Here is a 27,754-nt window from a genome sequence, read left to right on the forward strand (position 1 = left end):
CAGGCTCAGCGGCCATGGCTCACGGGCCCAGCCGCTCCGCGGCATGTGGGATCCTTCCGGACTAGGGCACGAACCCGTGTCCCTCGCATAGGCAGGCAGACTCTCAACCACTGCGCCACCAGGGAAGCCCTTAGGTTCATTTTTGACAGGTTGGTTATAAGGATTGGGATGGCTCCAGCACAGGGTCTAGAACCCAACTGGCCAGGAATTTGATTCTGACACTCAGTAAGACACTTTCCTTGAACCCTGGCATGGAGTCCTAGGCATTCTTTTGATCTATTTTGAAAAAAATACCCACAGTTAAGTTGAAGAGTCATTTCTTGCAACTTTATCCATGAATGCGATGGTGTTGCCATAAGGAGTAACTCATACTGAAGTCATGGTAGTCAGTTCACACTGCAGGGTTAAGATGAGTTGTCTGGGGGGCAGAAATTTCTCCCTAAATCATACATGTATTGGGAACCCTAAGTCTCTGGGTGGGTAAAGAATGAGAACATGACCTTACTAACTTAGGTTTGAGAGGAGTCAATAGTCCTGGGACATAACTATCTGACAGAGGGTTGGAGTTCTGGAGCAGAAAATGGAAGCACCAGTGTGATGATGGTGAGGGGAAGTAAGAGCTCACACACTTATTCAAAACATATTTACTAAGCTCTTATTATATACCAAGGACTGTAGTAAGATCTGGGGATAAATAATGAGCAAAACTCAACATGGTTCCCCCTCCAATGGAGTTTACAATCTAACGCAGGGCTCTTTAAAGTGAAGGTACAAGCACTTCATGGACTGAACAAGATGGGACAGTCAGGAAACTGCAATGCAGAGTGAAAAATGCTCTCATGGAAACCAAGATACACAGACAATAACTAAGGCATATCTGTCAAGGGCATAGGAAAAGGCATCCTTTGGGGGCTAGGAATAAAATAATAGAAATTTGTGTTTACTTTTCTCTTAAAATACAAAAAATTATTTAATATTTAATGTATGACTTGACAGTTATATGTCCATAATTAAAAATAAATACAGATATTTTGGTAGTAAGGCCGAAACATTTTATTGATAGGTGAACACAACAAAAACAATTGTGGGTGATGTAAAACAAGATTTTTGGAATATCAAGTTAAATTTGAAACTTTTAAAACCTGGAAAGATAGAACTTGTTAGGGTGATGAAGAGCTAAACCAGCTCTGGCCTTGAACTGCGGGCAGAAGAGTGAAGCATAAAGGAGATACATTTGCCCAACTCTTCTATGCATCTGGCATATGGTTTTCACATGCCCCTTGACAGAAAGTTCTTCATTAATCTGCTTATCTTGGTTTCCATCGTAGTGTTTACCATTCTGCATGGTAGTTGTTTCCTGACTATATCATTTCACAGGGGGAGGGGATCCTTGCAGTTTTTTATTTCTAACACCTAGCATAGTATCTGTCAAACTGAAGTCAGTGTTTGCGGAGTTGAATGGCAATCGACTGGTAAAAATCTTGTTATTTGTTTATGTTTACATTATCTCATTTGTATATAGTTTGTACACCTGTATTCTTAAGGCAATGGGAAATGGCCAAGGGCCTGGAACGGCTGGCACATGATAAACATTGTAAATACTTAAAAGAATAAACTTGCCTACATTAAACAGTTGACTATGTTGGGTCCATGGGCATGGGGTAATAGAAATACAGCCAGAGGGCACTGGGAGAAAGGCTTAATTTCTGGGGCTTGATTTGGGAAAAGCATAGGATACTAGGATGATGAAGGCCTTAAGTTATCCAAATATCAATGAAAAACAGCAAGGATCTTCCACTTGTGCCCTGAGCACAAAGCACTTTGTTTTATGTGCTTAAACCCGTCTAGCTGAAAAGACGTCACTTACTCCACCACATTTTCCCCTTCTACAAAAAGTCTTGAGGAGAAATGGAGTTGGTAGTGATCACTAAGGGAAAATCAGAATCCCTAAGAAAAATCACGGTAAATCTACCCACCGGGAGTTAAGCTATAGCATCAGTTTTGAGCGCTTTTTTGTTGTTGCCTTATCTTGTTCGCGCCGGTGATCTCCGCAGGCATTTAACCCTTTCATCCAAAACCAAGAAGAACTGGCTCCCTTCCAGAACCCGCGAGGAGACGGCACCAGAGTGGGCTTCTGCTGTCCAAACGCGGCCACACAACCTCGCCACGCCTGGCACTAAGAGAATCAGAGTTCAGGGCATCGGGAACTTCACTGGTGCTATTGCGCAGGCTCTGCGTTCCACGCAGGCTTATTAGGAAGAAAGGGGATAAAATTGCCCAGAGACACGTGAACCGAAGGGGACCAACCCAGACCACGGTTCCCCACTGCGTCGGATTCTGGAATTTACAATCACGAAAGTTCTATTGTCTCCCGATTGGCTCCGGGGCCGCATGACATCATAGCGCTTGATTAGGCCTCCCGGCGGCGATTGGCTGGCCGCGCCATTGTGACGTCACGGTCAGCCCACGTTCAGATTGTAGATACCCGGCGCCTTCCTCTTCCCATCCCGGCGGCTGCTGCTGGCCCGGCACTCCCTCCCGCCTCCTCCTGGCTCGGCTGGCCCCGGGCGCTGCCGTCGCCGCCGCCTCGCCGCTTCTCCGCTTCTCGGAGCTGCAGCCACCCTCGGCCTAAGAGGTAAGCGGGCGGCTCCAGGAAACTTCGCCCGGCCGCCGCTCGGCCATGACACCAGCGCCGGCTCGCGGCCGGGACCGAGGGTTGCGACCCACCATTGGGTCCTGAGCCCGGTGCGCACGAGCGACTGCTGGCGCGGCCCGCGCTGCGCCCGCGTGGCGGAGGAGTTCGGCAGCTCCGGGGCGCCGGCCCGCTCCCGGGCGCGATGGCGGGCGGGGGGAGAGCTGTGCGGGCGTCTCGGGAGTTTCCGCGCGATGTTGTCTCACCTGTTCGGCGGTGGAAGCCGCCGGCGGGCGGTGTGCACGCTGACGGGCGCGGCGGGAACGCACCCGGCGCGCCGACGGGAAGCAGGGCGGGTGGGCTCTTGCGCTCGGGTCGGCCCGCCCGGGCGGGATGAACGCGCGGCCGGAGGTCCGGGGAAGAGTCCCGGGAGCGATCGCGCTTCCTCAGGGGAGAACAAAACCCGAGGGAGCTGGGAGAGCTGCCACGGGGTCGCAACGCGGGTCGGTGCGCGGCGCCTCCGGCCTTTCCTTTTCTCTCTTATCCTCCCGCCTCTGCCCCTCGGAGTGGGAGCCCGCTAGCCCGGGAACGCTTCGGTTTTTATTAAAACCAGATAACTGTAGCCCGAGGATCCTCGGGGAGGCCGGTGGGGAAGCGCGGGGGAGGGGACTGGAGAGCCACCTGGGCGACCCTAGCGGGAGTCCGAGCGCGGGGGCGGCCTGGGAAGCCCTGGGGTCGCGTCTGTTGCGAGGGGCAAGGAAGAGGCTCTTTTACAGTTTACACGCAATAAGACTCGGCCCCCACCCCACCCCCGCGTCCGCACGCCCGCCTCGGAGTGGAGGAGTCGTGCCTGGAGCAAGGCTTGTTCTTTTAAACTGTGTCTTGCAATCGTTCCGTGCCCTTGCACTTTTAGGTTGATGGTTTCCCCTGCTCACAGTTGTAGTTCAGCTCAGCTCCTGGCTGCTTGATTGCAAATTGGATAATGCATTTGGGCCACTTTGGGGTGAGGGGTGAGGAGTCCCGTATGGAAGAATCCAGTGCATGACTTGAGTGAGCTGGGCTGCGGAACCTAGGCATGCGGCGGCAGAATAGTGGGGAGCGAGCAGCCTTAATTCTTTAATAGCGGGCCCCGTGGCAGGAAGTGCTCTCTTTATAGGGTAGGACGGAAGAGCTAACGTTGCTTGTTAGGTTTTGTAACTTGTTCGCCTAACCACTCCGTAGATAACCTGTTGGTGTGCACTTGTTTTGCTTGCACCACCTCTCAGCCAGCAGCGTTCGGTGCATAATCTCAGATAGGGACACAGCCGGTTTGGCTGTGGACGAACACTTTAACTTTCCATCTGCGTTTAGGGGACAAGCGGATCACTTTTTTAGTTCGTTCGGAAGCTGCCTGGGATTCTCCAAGGAAAGCTCCGTACTTGAAAGAGAAATGTCACTCACGTCCCTTTTAGATTCTTACCCCAGATTATAATTTCTCATTGCCAGGAATTTTTTTCTGTAACAGTTCCTCTTTTTTGTATTTCTTTTCTGTTTCTAACTGAAGACAAAAGGGAGAGTGTTATTTATGGTTACAGATGGTTAATTTTACAGAATATAGGACAGAACTGGGCAGAAAAGTGAAAGTAGAACGTGTATTAAGATTTGATGGCCAGATTTTTTTCAAGAAAAGTACATCATAACATCAGACACTGTCCTCACCCTCTTGACTCAATTTCCTCGTCTGTCCACAGGTTTCACGTTTCAGAATCGTAGGGATTCCAAGAGATGACACAGTTGAAAGTGCCCAGCATGGGGCTTGCCAAATAGTGGTTTGATAAATGTTTCTTCTTCACTTATTTTTCTTCTTGGGGAAGGGGAAGTGAGGTTTAGGGGATGTGGCCAAGGATAAAGCTGGAGAATCTCAAGTAACTGGGAAAATATTCAAAACTAGGTTTTCACAGACACTAATTCCAGTATTCCTGCAAAGTCACTTTTGAAAGTGAGGTGAGTTATCTCCTTCCCTGGGATCGACTGAGCTTCGTTTTTCTTTTTTGTGTGGGAGGGGTGACAGAATTCTTAATTTTGGGATGTTTGCAAGGATCTTTTTTCCACTGCCTCCACTTTTCTCTTAGCATAACTGTTGATTGCCCTCCTGTTTGTAGGAGTGAGTATCAGTACTTGGGTGTCTTATTTCCAACTTGAATTATGCAAATCAAGGTAAAATTGTTTACCTTCCTTTAGGGTGACTTTGATGTCTAAGTAGATAGTAGAGAGTGTGAGTGATGGTTTTACTTCTTTCTTACTCGGGGCCACATCCTTCCCCTAAGAAAATCTGTAATTATGTTTAATACCTCCTTTGTGCCTACCAACTCTTCTGTTACTGATGGGATAATCTTTCATTAGTTACCCAAAATAGGTCTGTCTTTGCATGCATTCAGTTTCAGGTATTACTGATGTGAGCACCTTCCTATTAATAGTTGCTTTCCGTACTTAATTCTTACAGCCTCCCTGTGAGAAGTGCTATCCACTACCTCTTTTATAAAGAATTGACAACTGAGACCTAGAGATGCCAAGTGACTTGTCCAAATCACATAGCTCTGTCTCCTGTAACATACCTGCTCCTTCCTCTGTCCTTGCTGCTGGGAAGATTTGGTCAGTGGGCTCTGCCCTTTATGTAACTCTGTTACTCTGTAACTTAGAAATCTAACCTCATGATTAAAGGTCCATCTTTGAGCCATCCAAGATTAACAATTTGCCATTTTCAAATCTGTGTCAAGTCTGTTCCTTCCTTTTAGCCCACATTTGATTTACTCTCTTTATTAATTTATTGACTTGTCAGTTACTTAGTGTGTATTGTGTTTGTGTGTCTTGGGGGAAGAGGTTGTATACAAAGCTGAATGACAGTTTCTGACTCCAAAGGGCTTCCTGAATGAGTTTACACTTTAATCCTTTTATACCCATACTTAATCTGCACCTTGGACTAGAAGGGTATCAGAAGCAGATTTCCAGGGGGCTTGTCTCACTATTTCTGGGAAAGCTTTATGGCAGAGCTCACCATGTTAGATGTATCAGTGCCTAGCACCGATAGGCCTGTTTTTCGTGCAAGAGACAGAAAACCCAATGCAGATGGGCTTAAATGACCATCAGACCTGAAAAGTCCCATAGGCAGAACTTTTGCTCTGTTTCTCTGAAGCCTCCTCAGATGTTGGTTATGTCCATAGGCTGATTTTGCAAGATGACTGCCAGTTAGTCTGGACCCCTTGTTACCATATTCTCATGTGGGAACTTCCCTTCCCACCACCTTCCAAAGAGGGTCCTTGGCCTTGAGGTGATTGATTTTGGCCTTGGTTACTTGAAGTAATAACTAGAACAATGAAATCTGATAACCTGGGGCCCATCCGAAACTGAGGAAGTGGATTTAAATCTCATCTCACCTACCTGGCTGCTAACCACACTTTCAGGAAGGGCCTCTGTGGACATGGGGGTGTGTCGGCTATAAGGGCCTCCAAGGATGTCAGGCCTCATCAAAGAGATGATTGGATTAAATGAAACAGAACTGAACCAATATTTGAATTTCACTTTACCCATCATAGAGGAATCTTACGGGGCGCACAGAGGTCAGAGGATGGGCATTCTAGGAGAGGGAGTTTGGAGAGCAAACAAGTGAATCATTGGGCATTAAAGCAAGTAGCCCAGTTGCCTGAAGCTAATAGGGCAGAAGTGGAAAGGTTTGAAAGGCAAGTTGTAGATAATAATAAGGGCTAACTTTTATTAAACTTATTACGTATTAAACTCTGCATTGAGCCCTTTTATGTGGATTTATCTCAAGTACTATTAATTGGTACTGTGAGCATTCCCACTTTACAGATGAGGAAATGGAGGCTCAGAAGTTTTAGACTTGCCCAAGGTCACAAAGCATTCCAGCCTGGGTGGTCTTGACCCACTAGATGTCTTTCCTGAGATGTTGGGTAACAGGACCGCTGAAGCTTTTGAACCGGAAGGAGTGCGTTGTGAATCCTGTGTTCCAAGAATATGAGTGTGTGTGGTCAGAGTACGTGGTGGGGATTGGCGAGGACGGACACCGGGGCTGTGTGGGGTTGGACTGGGAGGCTTTTGGAGGCCAGGGCGGTGGTGAGGCCTCACCTGGAGCCACAGCTATGAGCACAGACTGGAGCGAGCTAATCACATGAGGATGTTTCTAGGACAAGATCTACGCAACTTGGAGACCAGTTGGATAGAGGGCCAGCGAGAGGAAGGGCGCTCTCAGGCCTGGGAGTTAGAAGAAATGCGGTGTCGTGGGGGAAGAGGGAGGAGGCTTTGTCCTCAGGTGGAAACATCTTAAGGGCCCACGTTCCATCCAGACAGGCCCTTTCTCCCCCTCTCGGGTCCCCGGTCCTCTTTGCAGCCGGTGTTTGTCCGCCACTTTACAGGTGTGTGTTTCTACCACATTTCATCCGTTTTCCGGCAGTTTTTCACATTTTAACATATCTGGGTAGAGATGCAGCTTACAGTCAGTGGCATGGTAAAATCACACAAGCCGTCTTTCGCATTTTAGTATTACTGAAATCAGGATGCTTGCCAGCTTTTAATGAAGTATTGTTGGTGAGAAAAGTAAAGTCTCAGTCTTGCTGAAGCTCATGGAGCCAGTTGCTGGCAGAGCCAGGAGTAAGAACCAAGGCCTCTGGGTTCCTCTCACCCCCTGAGTTACCTCAGCTCACATAAGACATATTAAAATAAACATTGCCTCCTAATACAGGATTATGGTAAAGCACACGCATATTTCTTTGTTATTAAAACGGAAGTAATCTGAGATGTTTGGAAGGCACAGTGATTCAGGTAGAGTGCCTCATCCTTTTATAGAGCCCGGCTACCCTGGTTCCCTATCCTAAACTTGCCATCAGCCTTAAGAAAATCAACTCTGGGCATTGGTCCCTTTCTTTAAAAATAAACAGTTACACCAAGGTGATTTTCAAGTCCGTCTCAGAACGAAAATTTTTTATTTTCACTTTTGCTGAGAGCAAATCCTTTGTTTCTGTTTGACCAGGGATAGAGAATGAAAGTTGAAGTCATTTAGGTCTCAGTAAGGTAGATGTCAGAATCAGTGATGGAAATTACAGTTTTCTCCTTAAGAGGTTAAACGTAACTGCTGGAGCTGCTCCAGCCTAGCAGAGGGAGTCGTTCAGGAAGGTAGACTGACCTCATTTTGAGTTTCTGTCATAGAAACCCTTCTCCCACCCGATCCCGATTTCAGCCCCTAAATGTTATCATTACCAAGCTCTTTGATTCCCACTGGCACGTTTCCTCTACGGGGACACTTTTATTTGACTCGAATGTGTTTGCCTTTAGAATCGTGTGGCCCCTGGATTGAAAATACTCATACTTGGTGAGTTTTTAGGAAGACTGAATCCGTATGCTTCCTATTGAAGCACAGCTGTGTGCGATGTCTCAGTATAACTTGTATCTTTTTCTTTTTTTTTTTTGCGGTACGCGGGCCTCTCACTGTTGTGGCCTCTCCCGTTGCGGAGCACAGGCTCCGGACACGCAGGCTCAGCGGCCATGGCTCACGGGCCCAGCCGCTCCGCGGCATGTGGGATCTTCCCAGACTGGGGCACGAACCCGTGTCCCCTGCGTCGGCAGGAGGACTCTCAACCACTGCGCCAGCAGGGAAGCCCCCTTGTATCTTAAGTTAGACTTTGGTACCTTTTGTTTGATGTATGTTTTCTTGCTGACTGGGATTTAGGAAATAGTTTTTCACTTAAGATTTTTAGTGCTGGGACTCTCATGCTTTCTGCGGTCAGAATAACCATTTTCTTGAGACACCTGCAGTTTCGAATGACAGTCCTGACACTATGTTCACCCCCTCCTGCTAGCACACGCCCTCTGCCCTTTTCTTTCCCCATTGTCAACAGTTTTACTGTGTCAGAGCTAATCTCTGGTAAGTGCATACTAAACAGACCTAATTAAAGCCACACTGGAGAATTGGCCACTCTGGTCCTTATTTTATCTGAGTTGTTCTGAACCCCAGAGTACCTGTGCCTTCTGTCTTGGGATAGCACACACTCCTACAGAGTGATTGTTGTGAATTTCTCCTCCCCCCAAAGAAGAGTTCTTATGACACTGAATTCAATAATTATTCATTTGCTTCCCTGGGAAGTTTGGCCGTGCGCTGTACGTCCCTTGAGGGTAGCGTTCAGGGTACCTCTGCTTCAGGTTTTGGCAGAAGAAATACATTACCTTAATATCTACAGGAGTTGTTGACACCTCTGTCTGCCCTGTTTGTGAGCTGATATGTACCTCTGTGAAAATTTGAGTTTACTTCTTACAAAACTTCCGAATGTTTAGCTCTACTGTGGATCTGCGGTGCATTTATTAAGAGCATCTACTGTGCTTTTTTTAAAGTTAGCAAAGCTATAGGAAGGGGATGGGAGAAGAGGCCTTTCAGGTTAGCTGCTGCACAGGATAGGGACCCAGCCCTGCCCCACAAGGCTGGGCAGGCTCCGGCAGGCCACAGACTTCTGTGTAGAACTTGCAGGTGATCATACCTGTTCCTCCTTTGGAGGGTGTCCAGACTATCGGTATTATACATAAAAGTTAAGTAGGGGACTGACTTAATTTGATGAGTGTAGTTAAAAAATAATCCCTCTGTTGGATAGGATGTTCACTGAAGCATTGTTTACTCAGCTGACTCAATCTTCTGTTATAATGTTCTTCAGAAGAATAAATGACACTGCAGTTGGGCAATGTTTGCAACTTATGAAGAGAATGAGGCTGTTCTGTGGGTGCTAAATACACTACATGCCAGGCGCTTTTCTAAGGTGCTCTACATCTGTCAATTCATTTTGGCCTCACCAAATCCCCCCATGAGGTAGGTACCCCAGTTTTACAGATGAGAAACTAAGGCACAGAAAGGTTAAGTGACTTGTTCAAGGCCCGCCAGCTAGCAAGTGACAGAGGCCGGGTTCAAACCCAGACTGGTTGAGGGCATCCAGCGTCAGTTTCCTTGTCTGACCCCAGCGCCACCTGGGTTTGATCTACAAGGTGTATAAGACCTGAGGGGTGTGGGTTGGGAGGGAAGGGCACCCACATCCCCCAGGGAGCCTCCATCTGTGGATTGTCTGGTCTCCCTTGAGTAGAGGTGTACATCCTGTGTTTTGAGAACATCTGGGTCATTCTGACACAGGACTGGTTAAAGGCTGCTTGTTCGGGCTGTGCAGAATAACACCTTCCCCAGCCCTTCAGTTCTCTTGGGATTCTTACTCTTTTAGGACTTCCTCGTTTTCTTTCTGGGTGTGGGTCGCTAGGTCTGACAACATGATGGCCGTTGAGTACCGTAATTCCTAAAATACGAGGATCACAAAATTCACAGAATGGTTTATATATTAACATGGAATGTAACCAGGCGATAAAATAACTGTTGGCTTTAGGCACTCTGTAGAGGACATGATAGATTGATTGCTGGGTTGTGTTTGCTTTTAAAAATGCCACATCGTACCAGGCTTTTTTCTTTTGGAAACACATTTTAACTCTGCCTCTTGCTCCCATTCCCCCCCCCACCCCCCCCCACACACACCTGAACAACAGTTATAAAATATGGAGGTTTAGATTGAATTTTTAAAAAGAAATGTGTTTTCGTGTTACACCCTTATTTATGCTACACAGGTTTGAATTAAAATCAAGAAACACAGGTTTCTCTTGAGGGGGGTACATAACTTAGCTTTGTTAATTATGTTTCCCCACCCTCTTTTAATTTCAACCAAGGCTGTAACACTCGCTGCCTTTGTATATTTTGTATGAATTAGCTTGGAGAACATGACAATTTATTTTGGATATTCAAGTAATCACGTCAGTTAATCAAGTAATCACGTCAGTTGATTAAGTAATCACATCAGGCTGCAGTCAGATTTAGAATTATAAGTAGCTGCCCATAGCACAAAATGTTGCTTAAAAGCCTCTTAAATGTTTGTCTCCCAGCTATTTGCAATTGCAGTCTGATTTGTATGTTAGAAATGGGGTAGAAGTAGAGCTCGGCCTCTTTAAGCTGGGTCTTTAAGGGACCGGTTAGAGGCTTGCAGAGGATCTCATATCCAGATCTGTGCAGCCTTCCATCGTCTGCAAGTTTGTTTCAGCCAAGAAGGCGGTTGTCCTGTGAAACAGGTCGGAGCTTCTCCAAATACCCCCTTAAAGACAGTGTTTCAAGACTTCGTGAACCCAGGAGAATGCTGTATGTACTGGGCTTGTTATGGCAGATCCTTTTTGTTTTCTTTGCAAGGCGCGGAGGTTTGGAAGAGGCTCAGCGACCCAGAGGAAGGTGGCTGCGAGTGCAGAGTGAGGTGGGTGTTTTACATTGAGCCCTGGTACAGAGTTCCATGCTTGAGTTTACCATCTTTTAGGAAATGGGACTGGCATATTTTAAAATGCTTCCTGAAATTCAAGATGTAGGTGAATAGTTGCAATGTACTGTTGGAAAACCAATCTCAGTGGGTGATTTACTTAACCCATGGATTCAAGTATTCACCCACCCACCCAACCCATTGTCCATCTCAGACATTTCTTTTTTCTTTTCCTAAATTTTATTTAAGAATTCATATAAAATACTCCAGATAACTGAGTTTCAGTCCTCATCTTCCTTCTCTTATTCATCTTGATTAATCTAGAAGTAACGTTGACTTGTAACTTTCTTTGCTGTTAGCGACTACGCATAACCGATCACATAGATGATTATTCTTCAAATATTTTTTGGTGAGATATTTCAAATACTTTTTGGAAAAAGGCACCTCGGAAGTTACAGTGATTTTGCTTTTGCTTCTTTCGATTGTTTTAACACTCCCTCCGAGATTCCCAGCTTTTCCATGAACTTTCATTCTTTCCTGAAGGAACTGCTCAAAATTGGCAGCATCCATGATTCCATCTTCTACAGGACGGGTACAGTCAAGAGTAAACTTCTGGACCTGCTTTTTCTTGCCCCCCTTCGCCACAAGCTTTTTCCATGCTTGCACTTTATTTATTTTTAAATTTATTTATTTATCTTTGGCTGCGTTGGGTCTTTGTTGCTGCACGCGGGCTTTCTCTAGTTGTGGCGAGCAGGGGGTACTCTGTTGCGGTGGCTTCTCTTGTTGCAGAGCACAGGCTCTAGGCACGCGGGCTTCAGTAGTTGTGGCATGTGGGCTCAGTAGTTGTGGCTCGCGGGCTCTAGCACACAGGCTCAGTAGTTGTGGCGCACAGGCTTAGTTGCTCCGCGGCATCTGGGATCTCCCAGACCAGGGCTCGAACCCGTGTCCCCTGCACTGGCAGGTGGATTCTTAACCACTGCGCCACCAGGGAAACCCCAACGCTTGCACTTTGAAAAGCTTTTCAGAATCTGAAAAGACCTTTCCAAGAACACATCCTACCTCCCTTCATGTCTCAAAGAACTTCACCTAAAACTTGTATTAATTGTGTCAATTTTTCAAACATTTAGTTTTCAACGAAAGTCACTCTTTTTTTTTCTTCTTTCCCTAACATGTCTTCCTAGTAACAACCAAACGGGCTGCTTTACAATCTAGCCCCAGAAATATACAATCAGCAAGTAAAAGACCTGCCAGCAATTGGCTCCATACCTCCCACCATGGTTTTAAACCAAAAGCGTACAAACGCATAGAAGCCTTAAAAGCCCACCCAAGCAGAAAGATGCAGGTGAGCCGAAAATGTTAACAAGAGCATCCCAACAAAGGACGAGGGTAGGAAAACTTCTCCCAGTGACCTGGGAGGAGAACGATCTGCAGCCAGAGTGACATGAGGGCACCGCATGGGCCAGGCCCAGCCTGGCTGAGAGCAAATGGAAACTGGGCCCTCCCCTGACACCCAAAAGGGTCTGTAGAGCTGCACCCTGAAGATCTAACTTCCTCCACAGTGGCTAAAGGGTCCTCTAACCCGGGCCTCCCTCTGAAAACAGGCTGACCGGGTCCAACTTCCATGGACCTTCCCACTGGTCCCCGGGGGTGGTGGGTCCCCACTTTCCCCGCCCTCCACCCAGGTAACCAGGCCCAGGCCTTGGCTGCCTCACGCCGGCCAGGCTCCAAGGGCCACTGACCTACCCAGGCTGCAGTCGCTGCCCCCCGCTGGCCACAGGCAGGGCCCCGAGCACCAGCCGCTGCAGTCCCGGGTCTCCGGGACCGCACTTTTGTCGTTTCCTGACTGCACTTTTCACTCTGCACACGCCACAGACTCCCATCTCCCCAGATGTGCCTGTAGGCTGTATTTGGATGCTTCCTCAATTGCTCCCCACCGACAGAAACACAAAAGCAAAGCAAACTAAATAACAGAAAAGGCCCTGTTCTTTGTAAGTCAAACTCATACAGCCTAGAACCTTGATGCTTTTGGCTCAATTAGATGCTCCCACCCCTTCCGGCTTGTGTAACCTTGGTTATACATAACTAACTAACCTCTGTGTGCCTCAGTCTCCTCATTCGTCAAGTGAGGATGACTAGTGCTTTCCTTCTGTCTCTGCTCAGTGTCTGGCATGCTCCCTGCCTATCCTTGGTACCTGTGTACTGTCTGGCATGTAGTAGGTATCTGGCAATTATTTGCACAAATGTCTCTAAATATGTACCTTTCAAGTATGATCAGTTCTGTAATCTGTGCTTATGGCTGTGTGAAGGTGAGTATGCCTCAATAGCCTGAGAAGCCTGAGACTTCGTAACACTGCACAGATGATGAGGGGTCCACCTGGGGAAGCGGGCTCTGGGGCGCTGGTTTCCCTGCTTAGGGTTGCTGTTCCCCCAACCAGGCTGAGGGAGTAGAGCAAATTGCTAGACATCCCACCTGCGCAGGAGCAGAGGCTGTTCTTTTAATGTCTGTGTTAAAGGACCTTGCTTATTTGCATATTACCCTGTAGAGCTTTCAGGTGGAATAAGCCAGTGATGGAGTACACTGGTGACCCTGTGCCCGAGGTAGGAAGAGAATGAACTCTGGTGTCTAGGCTCTGAACTATTCCCTGATCAAATAATGGTAGAAACTGACACTTTTTTTTTTTTTTTTTTTTTTTTTTTTTTTTTGCGGTACGCGGGCCTCTCACTGTTGTGGCCTCTCCCACCTCTCACCGTTGTTGTGGCCTCTCCCGTTGCGGAGCACAGGCCCCGGACGCGCAGGCCCAGCGGCCACGGCTCACGGGCCCAGCCGCTCCGCGGCACGCGGGATCCTCCCGGACCGGGGCACCAACCCGCATCCCCTGCACCGGCAGGCGGACCCCCAACCCCTGCGCCACCAGGGAAGCCCCGAAACTGACACTTTTTTTTTTTCTTCTTTTTAATTGGCGTATAGTTGCTTTACACTGCTGTGTCAGTTTCTGCTGTACAGCAAAGTGAATCAGCCATACGTATACATATATCCCCTCTTTTTTGGATTTCCTTTCCATTTAGGTCACCACAGAGCTCCGAGTAGAGTTCCCTGTGCTATACGGTAGGTTCTCATTAGTTATCTATTTTATACATAGTAGTGTAGACACTCTTTTTTTAACTTTATTTTGGTTGGCCGCAGCAGTGAGCCAAGGTTAAGGTAGCCCGTGTAGCTTGGACTGAGCCTGTCTGCATCAGTAGCCACCTGGTCATCAATTCATTGACCATCCACACTTTTTCACCGTTGAGGAGTTCTGTGTGCTGCCCTCTGCTCGGGTGCATGGATCACGCAGAGACACATGACAATATACCTACTGACAAATAGATTATAATCCAGTAGAAGAGGTGAGGTATGTACTTGATGCAACAGATAATTATTGGTGCTGTGGATATGGCTGTGTGTGTTGCAATTAAATTTGAGTGCAGGTGACAGAGATTCCAAAATAATAATGCTTCCAATAATGGCATGTCAAAACAAGGTATTGTATTTCCCATAAAGGGCTGGAGAAGGAGGTACAGGTATGACCCAACTGTAGGCTCCTAGCTCACTGTGTGTAAGGCTTAGAGGCAGCAGGATGGAGGAAGAGACAGAGGCAGAAAGGACAGAGGATTCATTCGTGCTTTCTCTTAGGGAAGTTCCCAGAAACTGCCCCTAGACACTTTTGCTTATGTCTGCTTGGCCAGAACTTTAAAAATGCAGCCACATGAAGCTGCAAGACAGACCGGGAAATCTCATCTTGATTCTGGGTGGCTGTGAGCAGCTAGAAGTCCTGCTACTCTATCCAGAATTTGGGTGACCACCCCCAGTCTGTACCTAGGGTGGTGGATGAGGTTGACGGTGCTGCCCGTGTGGAAGTTGCAGTCTGGAGGATACTGACGGGGAACAGATACTAGTAGCACGGTGATGAGAACGGAGAGCGTAGTGTGGGGTGCTATGGGCGCAGACAGGAAGGACCCGTAAATCAGACCGGGAGGACCGGGGAAGGGTGCCTGGAGAACGAGCAGACATCTGCCTGGTGGAAAGAGGAAGTAGGCATTCAGGCGAAGCCTCTGAGGTGAGGAAGCAGGTAGCATATGAGGCGCTGATAGTGAGGAAAATCGAAGGAGGAAGCAGGGGTCTGGGACCACACTGACGGGTCTGGACATTTTCCTAAGAGCCTTTAACTGGTTTTGAGATGAGTAACCTAGAAAGATGCTTTTTGGGGGGTGGGGAGCAACGCAAGACTGGAGGCAGGGACCCTCTCTCGGGAGGGAGTGCACTAATCCAGTTGACTTGATGGTGACCTTGTTTGGACAGTGACTTTGGGGGTTGAGAGAAATGGATACCAACCCCCCCCAGTTCGTAGAACTGGGAACGGATTGAGAATAATTGGGGGCTGCTTTTCACTTGACAGATGATGAAAGCAAGGCTGTCAAGTGGCACGCCCGGGCCCCACAGCCGGCTCAGAGCAGCGCTGGGTCATCCCTCTGCCTGAGCCCTTTGTGTCACCGCTGAGTGGCCACCTGGCGCAACGGGGCTTCGTGGGCATTCAGAGAAGGCCGAGAGAGGGCAGGTGGTGTGTGAACTGGAGCGTGGTGCGCGTGTGGCTGTGAAGCAGAAGCCGGTGTGTTGGGTGCTCCCAGTTCTGCAGGTTGAGGACAGCGCTAGGGTACTTCAGGCAAGTCGTGGGAGATAATCCTGCAGGAGTGTTTCGAAATCATGGAAGGCTTTAATAGAAGATTAAGTGGTTTAGGCTCAATTCTTTAAGGAGTGGGAGCCAATTAACATTTGGTATCAAAGGACTAACACAAGCTTGACAGCAAAGCCTGTGTTTAACATTTGCCCCTCCCAGAGCCTTGTATCTGGTGCTTATGGCCAGCAGAATAAGGGCCCCCAGACATGTCCTAATCCCCAGCACCTGTGAATATGTGGGGTTATAGGCAAAGGAGCATTAAGGTTGTAGACCTTAATTAAGGTTGCTAATCAGCTGACTGAAGTAGGGAGGGTCCTAGGTTATCCAGGTGGGCTCAGTGTAACCCCCAGGGTTCTTAAAGTATGGAACAGGGAGGCGGGAGAGCACTAGAAGCGTGCGATGTGAGGAGACTTGGCCCAGTGTTGCTGGCCTTGAGATGGAGGAGGGGACTGTGAATGGAGTGATACAGGCAGTCCCTAGAAGCTGGAAAAGGCGAGGGAAAGGATTCTCCCACAGAGCCTCCAAAAAGGAACGCAGCCCTGCCCACACCTTGGTTTTAGTCCATGGAGACCCGTTTTGGACTTCTGACCCCTAAGATGCGTTTGTGTTGTTTCAAGCCACTAAGTTTGTGGTCCTTGGTTATCTGATACAGCAGTCAGTACTTGTTTGCTGAGTGAATGAGTCGTGCTTTAAGAGATCAATGTGACAGATTCATGCATTAGATGGACTGGATGAGGGGAGGTTCTGGAGGCCAGGGAGTTCATAGAAGATGGTTCTGGCAAAGAGGTGATGAGGATGAGGCAGGCCTGGAATCGCAGGGCCTGTTAACAGGCCTGAAGCCCTGGCTGGCCTGGGATCCACGCTGGGGCCGGGGTGGGGTGGGGTGGGGGGAGTGTGCTTTTCAGGGCTGGGTTCCTGGGAAGGTGATTGGGCAGGAAGTCACCTGGAGTGAGTCAGGAGGAAGGGAGGCTTGGCTTGTTGGGTTTAAGGTTCAGAAGCACCACATGTATGTAGGTGGAGAGAGCAGGTGGAAACTGGCCCTCGAGCGTGGAGTTGGGGATACAGGATTGGGTGTCATTGGTCATGATTTATCTGTACCCTTTCTTTAAATTTTTCTGGTGAAGAGACTCAGCAGCCCTTTTGAAGAATCCAGTACGTCACATTCCTTAAATTTAAGAAGTTTTTCCTATTGTTTTTTTGCCTAAATTTTTTTGCAGCCATTTGAATTCTGTGAATCTCCCCCCGCCACCATTTATTTATTTATTTATTTATTCATTTATTTATTTATGACTGCGTTGGGTCTTTGTTGCTGTGTGCGGGCTTTCCCTAGTTGCTGCGAGGGGGGGCTGCTCTTCATTGTGGGCTTCTCGTTGCGGTGGCTTCTCTTGCTGTGGAGCGCGGGCTCCAGAGTGCAGGCTCAGTAGTTGTGGCTCACGGGCTTAGTTACTCCGCAGCATGTGGGATCTTTCCGGACCAGGGCTCGAACCCGTGTCCCCTGCATTGGCAGGAGGATTCTTAACCACTGCGCCACCAGGGAAGTCCAATTCTGTGAATCTTTAAACATTTTTTTAGTAAATAAAAATAAGTTAATACTAAATACTTGTTTTAAAAAACTAAAAATAACATCATCCATGACCCTTCCTTGCATATTTCACCCTGTGCTGCAGTTCGTCTTCCCAGAAGCCTCTCTGGCTCCGGTTGGTCTATCACCCAGCTAGTCACTCAGGGTCACATGCTTACCTACCCACCCCCAACCTGCCCCCGGGTCCTGACCCTATCAGATCTCACCCACTGAGCTGGGAGGATAGAGCCCTAAACAAAACTTGGCTTGTATTGGAAAAAGGGAAATGGATGGTACCTGCTAGAACATTTCCGCATCTGTTTTTTAAAAATATCAATTTGCCGCTGAACTATATATATACTTATTTTAGACTTGGTTACTGAAAGTCCTGAAAGTTCTTGGTTTTTGAATTCCTTTGTTCTTCATAATGAACTTGGTTGTAATGTTTGAAGTTACAACCAATTTCCTGAGAAATGGGAGAGGGACCATTTCCGAGGAGCTGTGTAGAGTGTATTGACATTAGAGGTGTTTTCCTGTGGCACCACATTGCCTTCCTACCTGTCTATTGCTGCCGTCTTAGCACTCTGATCACTGTCCTTCTACTTGGTGGCAGTGTACCAAGTAATGTAAGTTTAAAAGTTTTCAGTGAAGATAGTACTGAATATAAGTAAAAAAAAAAATAAAGTCTGTGAAGGTGAGTTATGACTAATAATGATGTCCATAAACCACACATGAAAATCAGTTTAACTTCAATGAGTTACTTACATTTCATTCTCCAGAAGAAATAAGATTAACACGAGATCTCATTCGTTCCAAGTTAACCAACTAAACTTTCTGTTCTCCCTTCCCTTTGCTCTTTGATTTGATTAAATAAGATTTGTGGGTGCTACCTGGTGAGTTGTCTTTTGCATCAGTTGGTATCCCTGTAAGACAAAGGCCCCACAGTATCCAGGAACCAAGTGCAGCAGGGTTAAGCCGTTTTGAGCAGGAGGTGGGGGAGGAGGTGTTGGTCCGGACCCCCAGTGCCCCAGGAAACAGTCATGATTTTTTTCTTTCTTGAGATCAAGTTGTTTCCCCTAATGAGACAGTCCTCTTGGCATACAGGCATTTCTCTGTAATGTTTTCCAAACTAAGAAAGCAAATAGAGAAAACATTTTGTAGAGAGAAGCCTGCAGATAACTGCACTGTGGCCGTGACCTAAGGTGAACACCCTGAGCTCTTGTTTGAAAGCACTGGGTTTCTTCACAACCGATGGGAGGACATAATGCACCTTTATAGCAAGTGAGTGTTAAGCGTCACACAGGATTTGTTCTCCCGTTGACACTGCTCTCTGTCAAAGGAATAAATGATGGGGGGGCGGTCATGCTTGGAGCTCTGAAATGTCACTCTCAGATTCCTATTTTGGAGAAGGGAGTGCCCTGTAATTTTCTCCCTCTTGTTCATATTTATTCTGTCTGTCTCTGCTGACCTGCTTTTCTTCCTCCAGTGGGGACTTTGCTTTCCTGTTGGTAATTATATTCCTGTGTGATGTCAGGGACATACCTGCCACTGACACCCCATTTAGAGGGAGAAGGAGGTGAGCCCCTGACCGGGAAGATGTGCTCCCCTGAGCAGGCTGCACTTTTAAGTTTGGGGAAACCTGCCTGACACTGTCTTGGACTCATTAGCAACATGAGTCAGAGAACGGGAGGACCCAGTGACAATTGGACAGCTGAGGCGATAGGCAAATGGAAAGTGTGGTGTTTTAAAAGATGTTTTGTAGTGGCCGGAAAATGAATTTTTGACTGATTCTGAGCTCTCTCTCTCTTTCTCTCATATGTATGTGTGTGTGTATGTATATGTATATGTACATAAGCACTTTAGCATCTGTGTACTGGCTGGTGAGTTAATAACATTCTAGCTGCAGTACTACCTAATGTGACTTAGCCACAGGATACTTAGGCCTTATTACTTATGATTTAAAATTTTAGATTTTGGTGAATAAGAGTTTCCATGAGGAGTATCTTCATTTGAAAGGGAAGTTAGTATCATGCTAAAGAAGCGTTCAGAGGTTTTAGCCCACATACTGATGTGAAAATCAGCTCATCCTGCTGTATATAATTTGAGTTACTGGGAAACCAGTAAGAATGTAATTATTTCACAGAGTGCTTTAAATTAAAATATATTTATTGTACATTTTATTCATTATTGCTAGCTGGCTCTTTTTGAGGTATATTTGGGGATTTTGCCTTTACGTTGAGAAGCTAAATTAATGTCTTTAGAGATAAAACCTTACAGAGGGAAAAAAATTCTGTATGCAATTTTTTTTTTTTTTTTTTGAGGTACTGGGTCTCTCACCGCCGTGGAGCACAGGCTCCGGACGTGCAGGCCCAGCGGCCATGGCCCACGGGCCCAGCCACTCCGCGGCATGCGGGGCACGAACCCGCGTCCCCCGCATCGGCAGGCGGACTCCCAACCACTGCGCCACCAGGGAAGCCCCTGTATGCAATTTTTAATACAGCAACTCTCAGACTTTTTGGTCTTAGGACCTGCACTTCTAAAAATTACTGAGAACCTCAGAGCTTTTGTTTATGTGGGTTATATCTATTGGTATTTATTCTATTAGAAATTGATTTTAAATTATTTTTAAATAATTTTAAATAGTTAGTAATACATCTAAAAATAATAATTAGCCCATTACATGATAACATTATCTATATTTTCATGAAAAATATTTTTTTCCAAACAAAAAGAAATTAGTGAAACCAGACATTTGACTGTTTTTGCCCATCACTTTGGTATCTGGCTTAATGAAAGACAGCTGGATCCTCTTCTCTGCTTCTGCATTCAATCTTTTGAGATATCACACATCGTGTAGCCTCTGGGTCACTTAACAGTGAAGAGAGAGATGAGATTGAAAAAGTAATCCCTTAGCAACATTACAAAAATAGTTTTGATCTTGTAGAACCCCTGAGAAGGACCCAAGGACCCTCAGGTGTCTGGCCTACACTTTGAGAACCCCTGTTGTAACTAGAGCCTATTGTATTTTTAAATAAGGACCAACCTTCTACTTGGCTATGAAAACATCCTTCACGGGGGGTGGGAGGGGGTGTCTTATTTCATCAGCTATTGCCTCCTGAGTCCTTCTGCCTGAGTAAATTTCTTGATTTATGTCACAGGAGGATCTCTGAATGTCACCTTTGTACGTGAACTTCATCAGGTGGACTGGTTTTGGTCTTTTTATCAAATAAATGTATCTGTAGGTCTGTAAGTACCATACTTCGGTAGGATAATATTTAAAAGTAAATTTATGTCCTCTGAATATGCTGGTTGCTTGCATAGATGCTCTACTGGAGGACTATAGTGTTCAGGGTTTTTTTGTTGGTTTTTTTTTTAAATTAATTTATTTTATTTTATTTATTTTGGGCTGCGTTGGATCCTTGTTGCTGGGCACGGGCTTTCTCTAGTTGCGGCGAGCGGGGGCTGCTCTTCCTTGTGGTGTGCCAGCTTCTCACTGCAGTGGCTTCTCCTGTTATGGAGCATGGGCTCTAGGCACGTGGGCTTCAGTAGCTGTGGCTCGCGGGCTCTAGAGTGCAGGCTCAGTAGTTGTGGTTCGCGGGCTTAGTTGCTCCGTGGCATTTGGGATCTTCCCGGACCAGGGCTCGAACCCCCGTCCCCTGCATTGGCAGGTGGATTCTTAACCACTGTGCCACCAGGGAAGCTCTAGTGGTCAGGTTTTAAAATAAAAATCCAGAGCAGAAAGGAGTTAATCAAAAGTAAGGTCTCAGCATGGCGTACAAACCTTTTAAAAAACTTTTATTTATATAGTTATTTAGTTATTTATGCATGTATGTATGTATGAATGCATGCATGCCACGTGGCGAGGCATGCAGGGATCTTAGTTCCCTGACCAGGGATCGAACCTGCGCCCCCTGCAGTAGAACACGGAGTCTTAACCACTGGACCGCCAGGGAAATCCCGTAAATACCTTTTTTAGATGTTCGAGATGTTCATTTCTCCGCGCCCCCCTCCCCATTCTCTTTGCCATCTATACATTATTGTATTTGGGCCTTCAGACTGGCTGTCTTTTGGAATAGTTTTAAAAATAGCTAATTTCCTTTTTGTTCATGCCTGTTTGATAGATACTACTTAACTTTCTTTTTTTTTAGTTACTGCTGATTTTGGACAGTGCTTTTGCTTTAATAAAAATTTGCTGCATCGCGTCCCCACATCTCCACCTTGTTCTCTTTAACCATTTAACCTTTATATTCTTGTGTTACAAAAAGTTTCTTCTGGAGTTTTTTGTATGTCTGATCATGTAGAGTTCTGCTCTGGGGACTCATAAACCCGGCATCTGCCTCCCCTTTCCTTTACTCTGGGGACTTCTTTCAGGATGTTTATAACCTCAGGTTCGGTGATGTCTGAATGAGGTGCCAGTGCACATTGAGCTGCTCGCTTCCAGATGCTGAGGTGTTTCTCTGGGATATATTTTGCACTGTCCAGTATAGTAGTCACCAGTCACAGAGCACTTGCATTGTGGCTAATGCAAGTGAGGAACTGAGTTTTTTCATTTACTTTTAATTAATTTACATTTAAATAGCCATGTGTGGCTCAGGTCTCTCTAGACCATGCAACTCCCAGGGTGTCTGACAGCTTCCTTTTACTGACTCATGCCTGGCTCAGTCTTGACCTCAGAGTCTCTTGCAGGTTCGTCTGTTCATTTTTATAAGTTTTGTGTATATTTTATCTGTCGATTTTTAGAAGTAGCACATAGGTTTCAGCATCTGTAGACTGCCTTACTGCCGAAACAGAACTAGAGGGAATATTGGAGCTAAAAAAAGTGAAGACTGTTTGATGTTGGCTGCTTTTTATGAGATCTTGAGGTGGTTCTAGGTGAGATTCAAGGGTAAATAGGGTTAAGGGGAAAGATTTTAGGTTGGGGAGGCTTGAACAGATTTGTCAGCTGATAAAAGGATCCTACAGAAGGAGGAAATAGAAGGTAAAGGGGGAAGTGGAGTTGAATAGTCAATTCTTGAAGGAGGCAGGAAAGTAGGAGATGCTAAGCCTCCCTTTATGAATTGGGAGGGGAAAGAGTAGATTGTTTTTTGGTTTTTTTTTTTTTTAAGTATTTGATTTTTTTTTTTTTCAAGCAAAAGTCTACAAAATCAACCTTTTTCTTGTGTGTGTGTGTGTGTGTGTGTGTGTGTGTGTGTGTGTGGCCATGCAGCATGTGGCATCTTAGTTCCCCAACCAGGGATCAAACCCATGCCTGCTGCAGTAGAAGCATGCACCATCAGGGAAGTCCCTGAAATTAACCATTTTGAAGTGGACAGTTCAGTGGCATGTAGTTCACCCACAGTGTGGTGCTCCAGCCACCTGTGTCTAATCTTGAAACATTTTCATCCGCCACAGGAGACCCTGTGCCCATCAGCCGTTCTCTGCCCGCCCTCTCCCTGCAGCCTCTGGGCAACACTAATCTTTCTATCTTTATGGATTTGTTTATTCTGTATACTTCATACAAACAGAATCATACAGTATGTCGCCTTTTGTGTCTGGCTTCTTGGAATAATGTTTGGCGTCTCATCCACTTGTAGCATGTAACAAGTGCCTTGACATTTGAAGGCGAGGGAGTTTCAGGGAATTCATATTGATAGCCTGAATCTCAGCAAAACGAGTCAGTTCGGCCAGTTGGATTTATCGAGGATTAAGGCTCCACAGGGGCAGATGTGGCGTCAAGAGTATTTGTGGGATGACCGACTGAGGTCCAGGCTGAGGGGAAACACACACCAGGAGCCAGCACTGGGGGAGGGGGGATGGGCATCGAAGTTCTAGATCAGGTGATGGTAATCACCACAGCGAATTGGCTGCCAGTGGGGGCAGGCGGGGGAGGACCCTCCTTTAAGAGGGGGAGGAATGTCCTATTTCCGAGTGGGATAAATTTGGAGCCCTGAGTTAGAGCCTGTCTGCAGCGGAGGGAGCGTCTCCTGCGTGCAGATCAGGGGGCACCGTGCCGCCTGCTGCATGAACCGACCGACCGCACATCCGAGGCAGGTGAGGTGGAAGCCGTGTCCTCCTGCCCCGCTGGGTGGCGAGGCAGCCCTGCTGCTCTGGGGACTTCCTCAGAAGCGGGGGGCGGCGTGGGATGGGGCGTGGGAAGCAGCCCCAGCCTTTCTTGCTGCTTCTTTTGACGAAGGTCATAAAGGGAGCCAGCCCCACTGGTTGGTGCCCGGAGCAGTGATGGAGGCGGCGGCGTTGCTGGCGAGGCTGCCTGGGGCCCCAGCTGTTTTCACCCACTGCCTATGGAATAAGGGTCAGAGGACTTTCAAGGGCTTCCCCATCTTGTCCCCAGTCTGCTCTCCAGCCTCTTGACCCTGCAGCACTCATCCCCCAGATACGCAGTGGGCACCCCCGTGTGCCCAGCACCGAGCTGGTGGTCCATGTGAAGCGGACACACACAGCCCTTGTCCTCGAGCACTTAGGTCCTCAGTGTTCGTTCATATCTGGGCTGTGATTAGAGTGTAAACAGAGGGACCTCACCGAACCTGGGGCTTTGGGGAAGAGGAGTCAGGGAAGGTTTGTCTGATGAAGGACCTTGATGCAGGAGGCTGAGGGAGCTTTCCCTGCACAAGACGTGCCTGCAGAAAGGAGAAGGTGGAGGGAGGTGGGTGTGGTCGGGGCAGTGGGCACGAGGGGAGGGCAGTCTTGGGCTGGAAGCAGGTGTGAGCCAGGGATGGAGGGGCTCTAAGCAAATGAGGGATTGTAGGTCGTATCCAAAGAACAAGGGACACCGTTGTTGAAAGGCTTCAGGCAGGAGTGGGCCTGTAAATTTTGGTGGCTCTGGTGCAGTGTGTGGGGATGGATGGGAAGGGGACAGGGCTGGATGCCCGGGACTCACCAGCTGGGAGTCCACATGGAAGAACACTGGGATAGTGGTGCGATGGGAGAGGTGGATGTATATAAGGTACTAGGGGAGAGCATCAGCATGTTTAGAGATGATGTTGTCGTCCAGGTGCGCTGCCCCCTACCTGCCGTATCCTTCCGCGCTTCCACGCCTCCTCTCATGCTGTGCTTCAGCTTGAAACACCCATCAGCATTCTGCCTCCTAGGCCTTCCACCTTGTAAAAACCCTTAATAACCTGGCCCCATGCCACTTGTGTGAAGTCTGCCCTGATCCACTGCTCGGAATAAATTGTTTTAACATTTATGGAGCATTCACGTGTTTGAATGTGTTTTAAGTCATTGCCCACACTTTTCTGGTGAAGGCGGAATCATATCACATGCCAGTCAATCATGTGACCGCTTCATTCTTCCCAAAGTGTGGCAGCCCCCTTCTCCCTCTGCTCCTTGGATGATGTCCTTCATTTGGGATACCCTTCCCGAACCCCTTGGCCTACCCATACCTACTGCTCTTTTAAGGGTTGGTCCAGGCCCCCCTCCTCTGGGGAGTCTCTCTGGGCACCCCAGCCCCAGATCTCTCCCTCGGCCCCACGGTGCTCACCGCTTTTACTGGGTGCTCTTGTGGTATTAACTTTCTATGTATGTGAATCCAGATAAGTTAGACGGTTGTGGACTGTTTCCTGTCCACTCCATCAAGAAGAGTGCTTGTACATCGTTGGCACATGTACGTATCCATAGCAGGCTCATAACCCCCCTATATTCCTGTAAGTGATAGATAAGATATGGGTACTGAAATAGATAAATGTGACACTTGGATGTAAGTATCATATGCTGGTTTATGACACAGTAATGGGTATCTTAACCTAGAATTTGTTTTGGATTGAAGAGTAATAACCCACATGATTCTCCTCTGCTGTAGCTTTCCATACATTGTTTTGTTCTTGGACAGGACATCCAACCCCCAAGGAGGATGGTCGGTGGTAAATGGAGTGTGAAGCAAATGGCATTTTGGAGGATGAGCTGAGCACTGACCTTCCTGATGGAACTTAACCCCAGGATGGGATCCTCACCTTGGAACTGGGCCTAGGGGCGGGGCAGAGTCAGGAGACCCAGCGACCTTTGGCACAGTGCCTTTCTACCTTTTTCAGGCTGTGTGGGAATGGGGTTATCACCGTCCAAAAAAAGTCCTTGGCCTCAGGTTAATCTGTACTCCCAGCTCTTGGGTGGGGGGAGGTGCTTATTTATGCAATATCCCCACAGGCCCTCTCTGGTGTTTGTACTCTCTGAAAGTTCTATGTCAAACCTCAAGCTAATGCTTCTCCTTCTTGGTACTCTTTGGAGTTGGAGACATTCTGATTTTATGATAGCCCATTCCTCAGCTTTCTGTCTTGGTTTAAGACTAGATCGTTATCCCAAACTCATTGCCATGGGTCTCTTTATTTTTTAAATCTTTTAACTATCCACGTTCTAAAGAAAAATTTTTGTATTTTTAATTACATCAGTTGATGTAATATCTAGAGATAGAGATAGAGCCATACTGATTTAATTATATGCTGCATATCCATATTTTAAAGGGATTTGGGAACTCATTTCATTACTCATCCTGGCTCTAGAAACTGACCAGTGCTGCACGTGGTGGACACATGTCTCGTTCCGAATCATGTTATCCTCCAGGGCACTTAAACCAGAAGTTTCCACTTGAGATTTTTTTCAGCTTACAGCCTCACTGAAATTACATTATCACCACTATTTGCTTTTCTGTCATTTCTAAGCAGACTTGCTACCTGAGATTTAATACGCCCTCATTGATGCTGTGAGCAGGACACCAACCTTCTTTCTGACTCATTTGAATGGGGAAGAAAAAGCAAATCAAGTGTGTGTCCCATAAACATTGTAACCAGTAGTAACCATGGGTCCAGTGACATTCTGTTTTGTACACCATTGTCTTGGTGTTAGGATGCCTTGGGCATAAATCGTTCCTTACAAAACCTTAGATTGTTACTTAGAACCCAGTAGTGTGTTATAGGTATTTGTAGGTGGCCAGTTGGACGTGCTTTCATTTTTCCTAGCAAAGTTAAACTTAGTCAGATTTTAGCATGAGAGGCAGCTAAGAGCTTAGTTTGTTTGAACCCCATGAACCAAGTACAGGCTCTGTCATCGTGTGCAGTACCTTCTAGTGTGCGAGCCTCCATTTCCTTCTCTGTAAAGTAGGGGAAAACCCTTTACAAGGTTACTGAGAAGATTGAATTAAGTGGTGCACGTGAGGGTGCCTGGAGTGATGCTTAGCACACACTGAGCATTCAGTGTTAGTTACTATTCAGATAATCATCACTGTGTTTTCTATTTTTAATGATCTTACCACCCTGAAGCCAGGGATTCTCTAAAGGAAGAATATTATGATTTCATAACGAAGTCTTCTTAACTCATTAATGAGGCATTACAGTCTGTAATGATCTGAGATTTGTTTGATGCTGGGATAAATTGGGCCAGAGTTAATGCCATTGCATCCTGTTAGACCTTGTATAGCTTATCTCATTGCCTGCCTGACATTTTGCTGACCAAAATTTCCTTTCCCCCGATGGTGGACCACTTGTCGTTGTGAGGATTTTTATGATCCAAGTGGCAGTTGGTTGATTCTAAATTGAAGCTTTGGGTTCAACCTTTTTTGTTCTGGATGCAGGTGTGACTGAGCTGAAAAGTGCAGGCAAGAGGACATGTCCTTGGGGTTTCTCATTTGTATCCTGTGAAATGCATATGAACTTTCTCTGAACAAGTCAAAATATTTTTCTAACTGCTCACTCAGTGCCTCCACATGGGATTGGAAAAATCAAGCTGTTTTATGATGCTTTATTGATAGTAATACTAATGACATAAACTGGATTTGGCTGACTTGGCTGCTGATGAGCAAACAATGCCCTGTCTTCTGCAAAATGTTACGTACACAGTTAAAAACCACCTGGAAGCATCATCTTAATTCAAGTTCTTAAACACAGAAAACATTTGGCTTTTTAAAAGCTAGTTTTATGAGCCTCTGTTACTAGAACCGGATTTACTGTTGCTTTGCGGGGCTCCTTTGTGGTTGGGTTCGTAGAGTCCACTTTTTAAAAAACAGTCCATGTCCCTAGACAAAATAGATACTTAACAAATGCTTGGACTGTGCTTTGCTGTCCTCAAGGATCACTGTTGTGTATGTAAGACGAATGCTTCTCTTAGAGGTTTAAAAATCGGTAACTAGACTGAGTTCCTGGGTTTGAGGGGGGATCTTTGTGGAATGCAGACAATTTCATTTACTAATAACCTGAGAGAAGGAAAAACTCTTAATGTAAGTGACCAATTAAATTCCAGCTTATATTCACAAATCAGTTCTTAAGTAGAGGCTACACAGAATTTATTATTCATTTTTCTTTTATGACCATTAGCCAGAAATGACTCTTTATACATTTATTCAATGTTTATTCAGCTGTTGGGCTTTCTGTATGATTTATATTTCTAATATACACATAGAACATTTTGTATTAGACTAAAAAAATAAAATCTCTTTTTCCTTCATGACATTACCCAGTCCTGGCCAGGGTGCAGTTTATATAGGCTGCTCACATAGCCCCTGCTGGTAGGAATGTTAGTAGGTGAAAATGTTTTGGAAAGAAATTTTGCCATATAT

At 46.6% G+C, this 27,754-nt stretch overlaps 1 protein-coding gene across 3 annotated transcripts in view; it reads left to right on the plus strand.

Moving 5' to 3' along the window:
• Positions 1-2,488: 2,488 nt before the first annotated feature.
• Positions 2,489-27,754, plus strand: part of ELOVL5 (ELOVL fatty acid elongase 5) — a 69,997-nt gene continuing 44,731 nt past the window's right edge. Inside the window, exons 1-2 of one of the 3 annotated variants that reach the window (XM_007130184.3) lie at positions 2,489-2,635; positions 10,881-10,941. Coding sequence is in view for 1 of the 3 variants with exons in the window: in XM_007130183.4 (XP_007130245.1) it covers positions 9,352-9,476; positions 10,881-10,941 (186 nt within the window). In the remaining 2 variants the exon portion in view is untranslated. Of the gene's footprint in view, positions 2,636-9,336; positions 9,477-10,880; positions 10,942-27,754 lie in introns of those variants that run through there. The other 2 variants (XM_007130183.4, XM_007130185.3) reach the window with 2 other exon arrangements.

Source organism: Physeter macrocephalus, chromosome 18 (assembly GCF_002837175.3).
Source record: "Physeter macrocephalus isolate SW-GA chromosome 18, ASM283717v5, whole genome shotgun sequence".
Taxonomy (NCBI): domain Eukaryota; kingdom Metazoa; phylum Chordata; class Mammalia; order Artiodactyla; family Physeteridae; genus Physeter; species Physeter macrocephalus.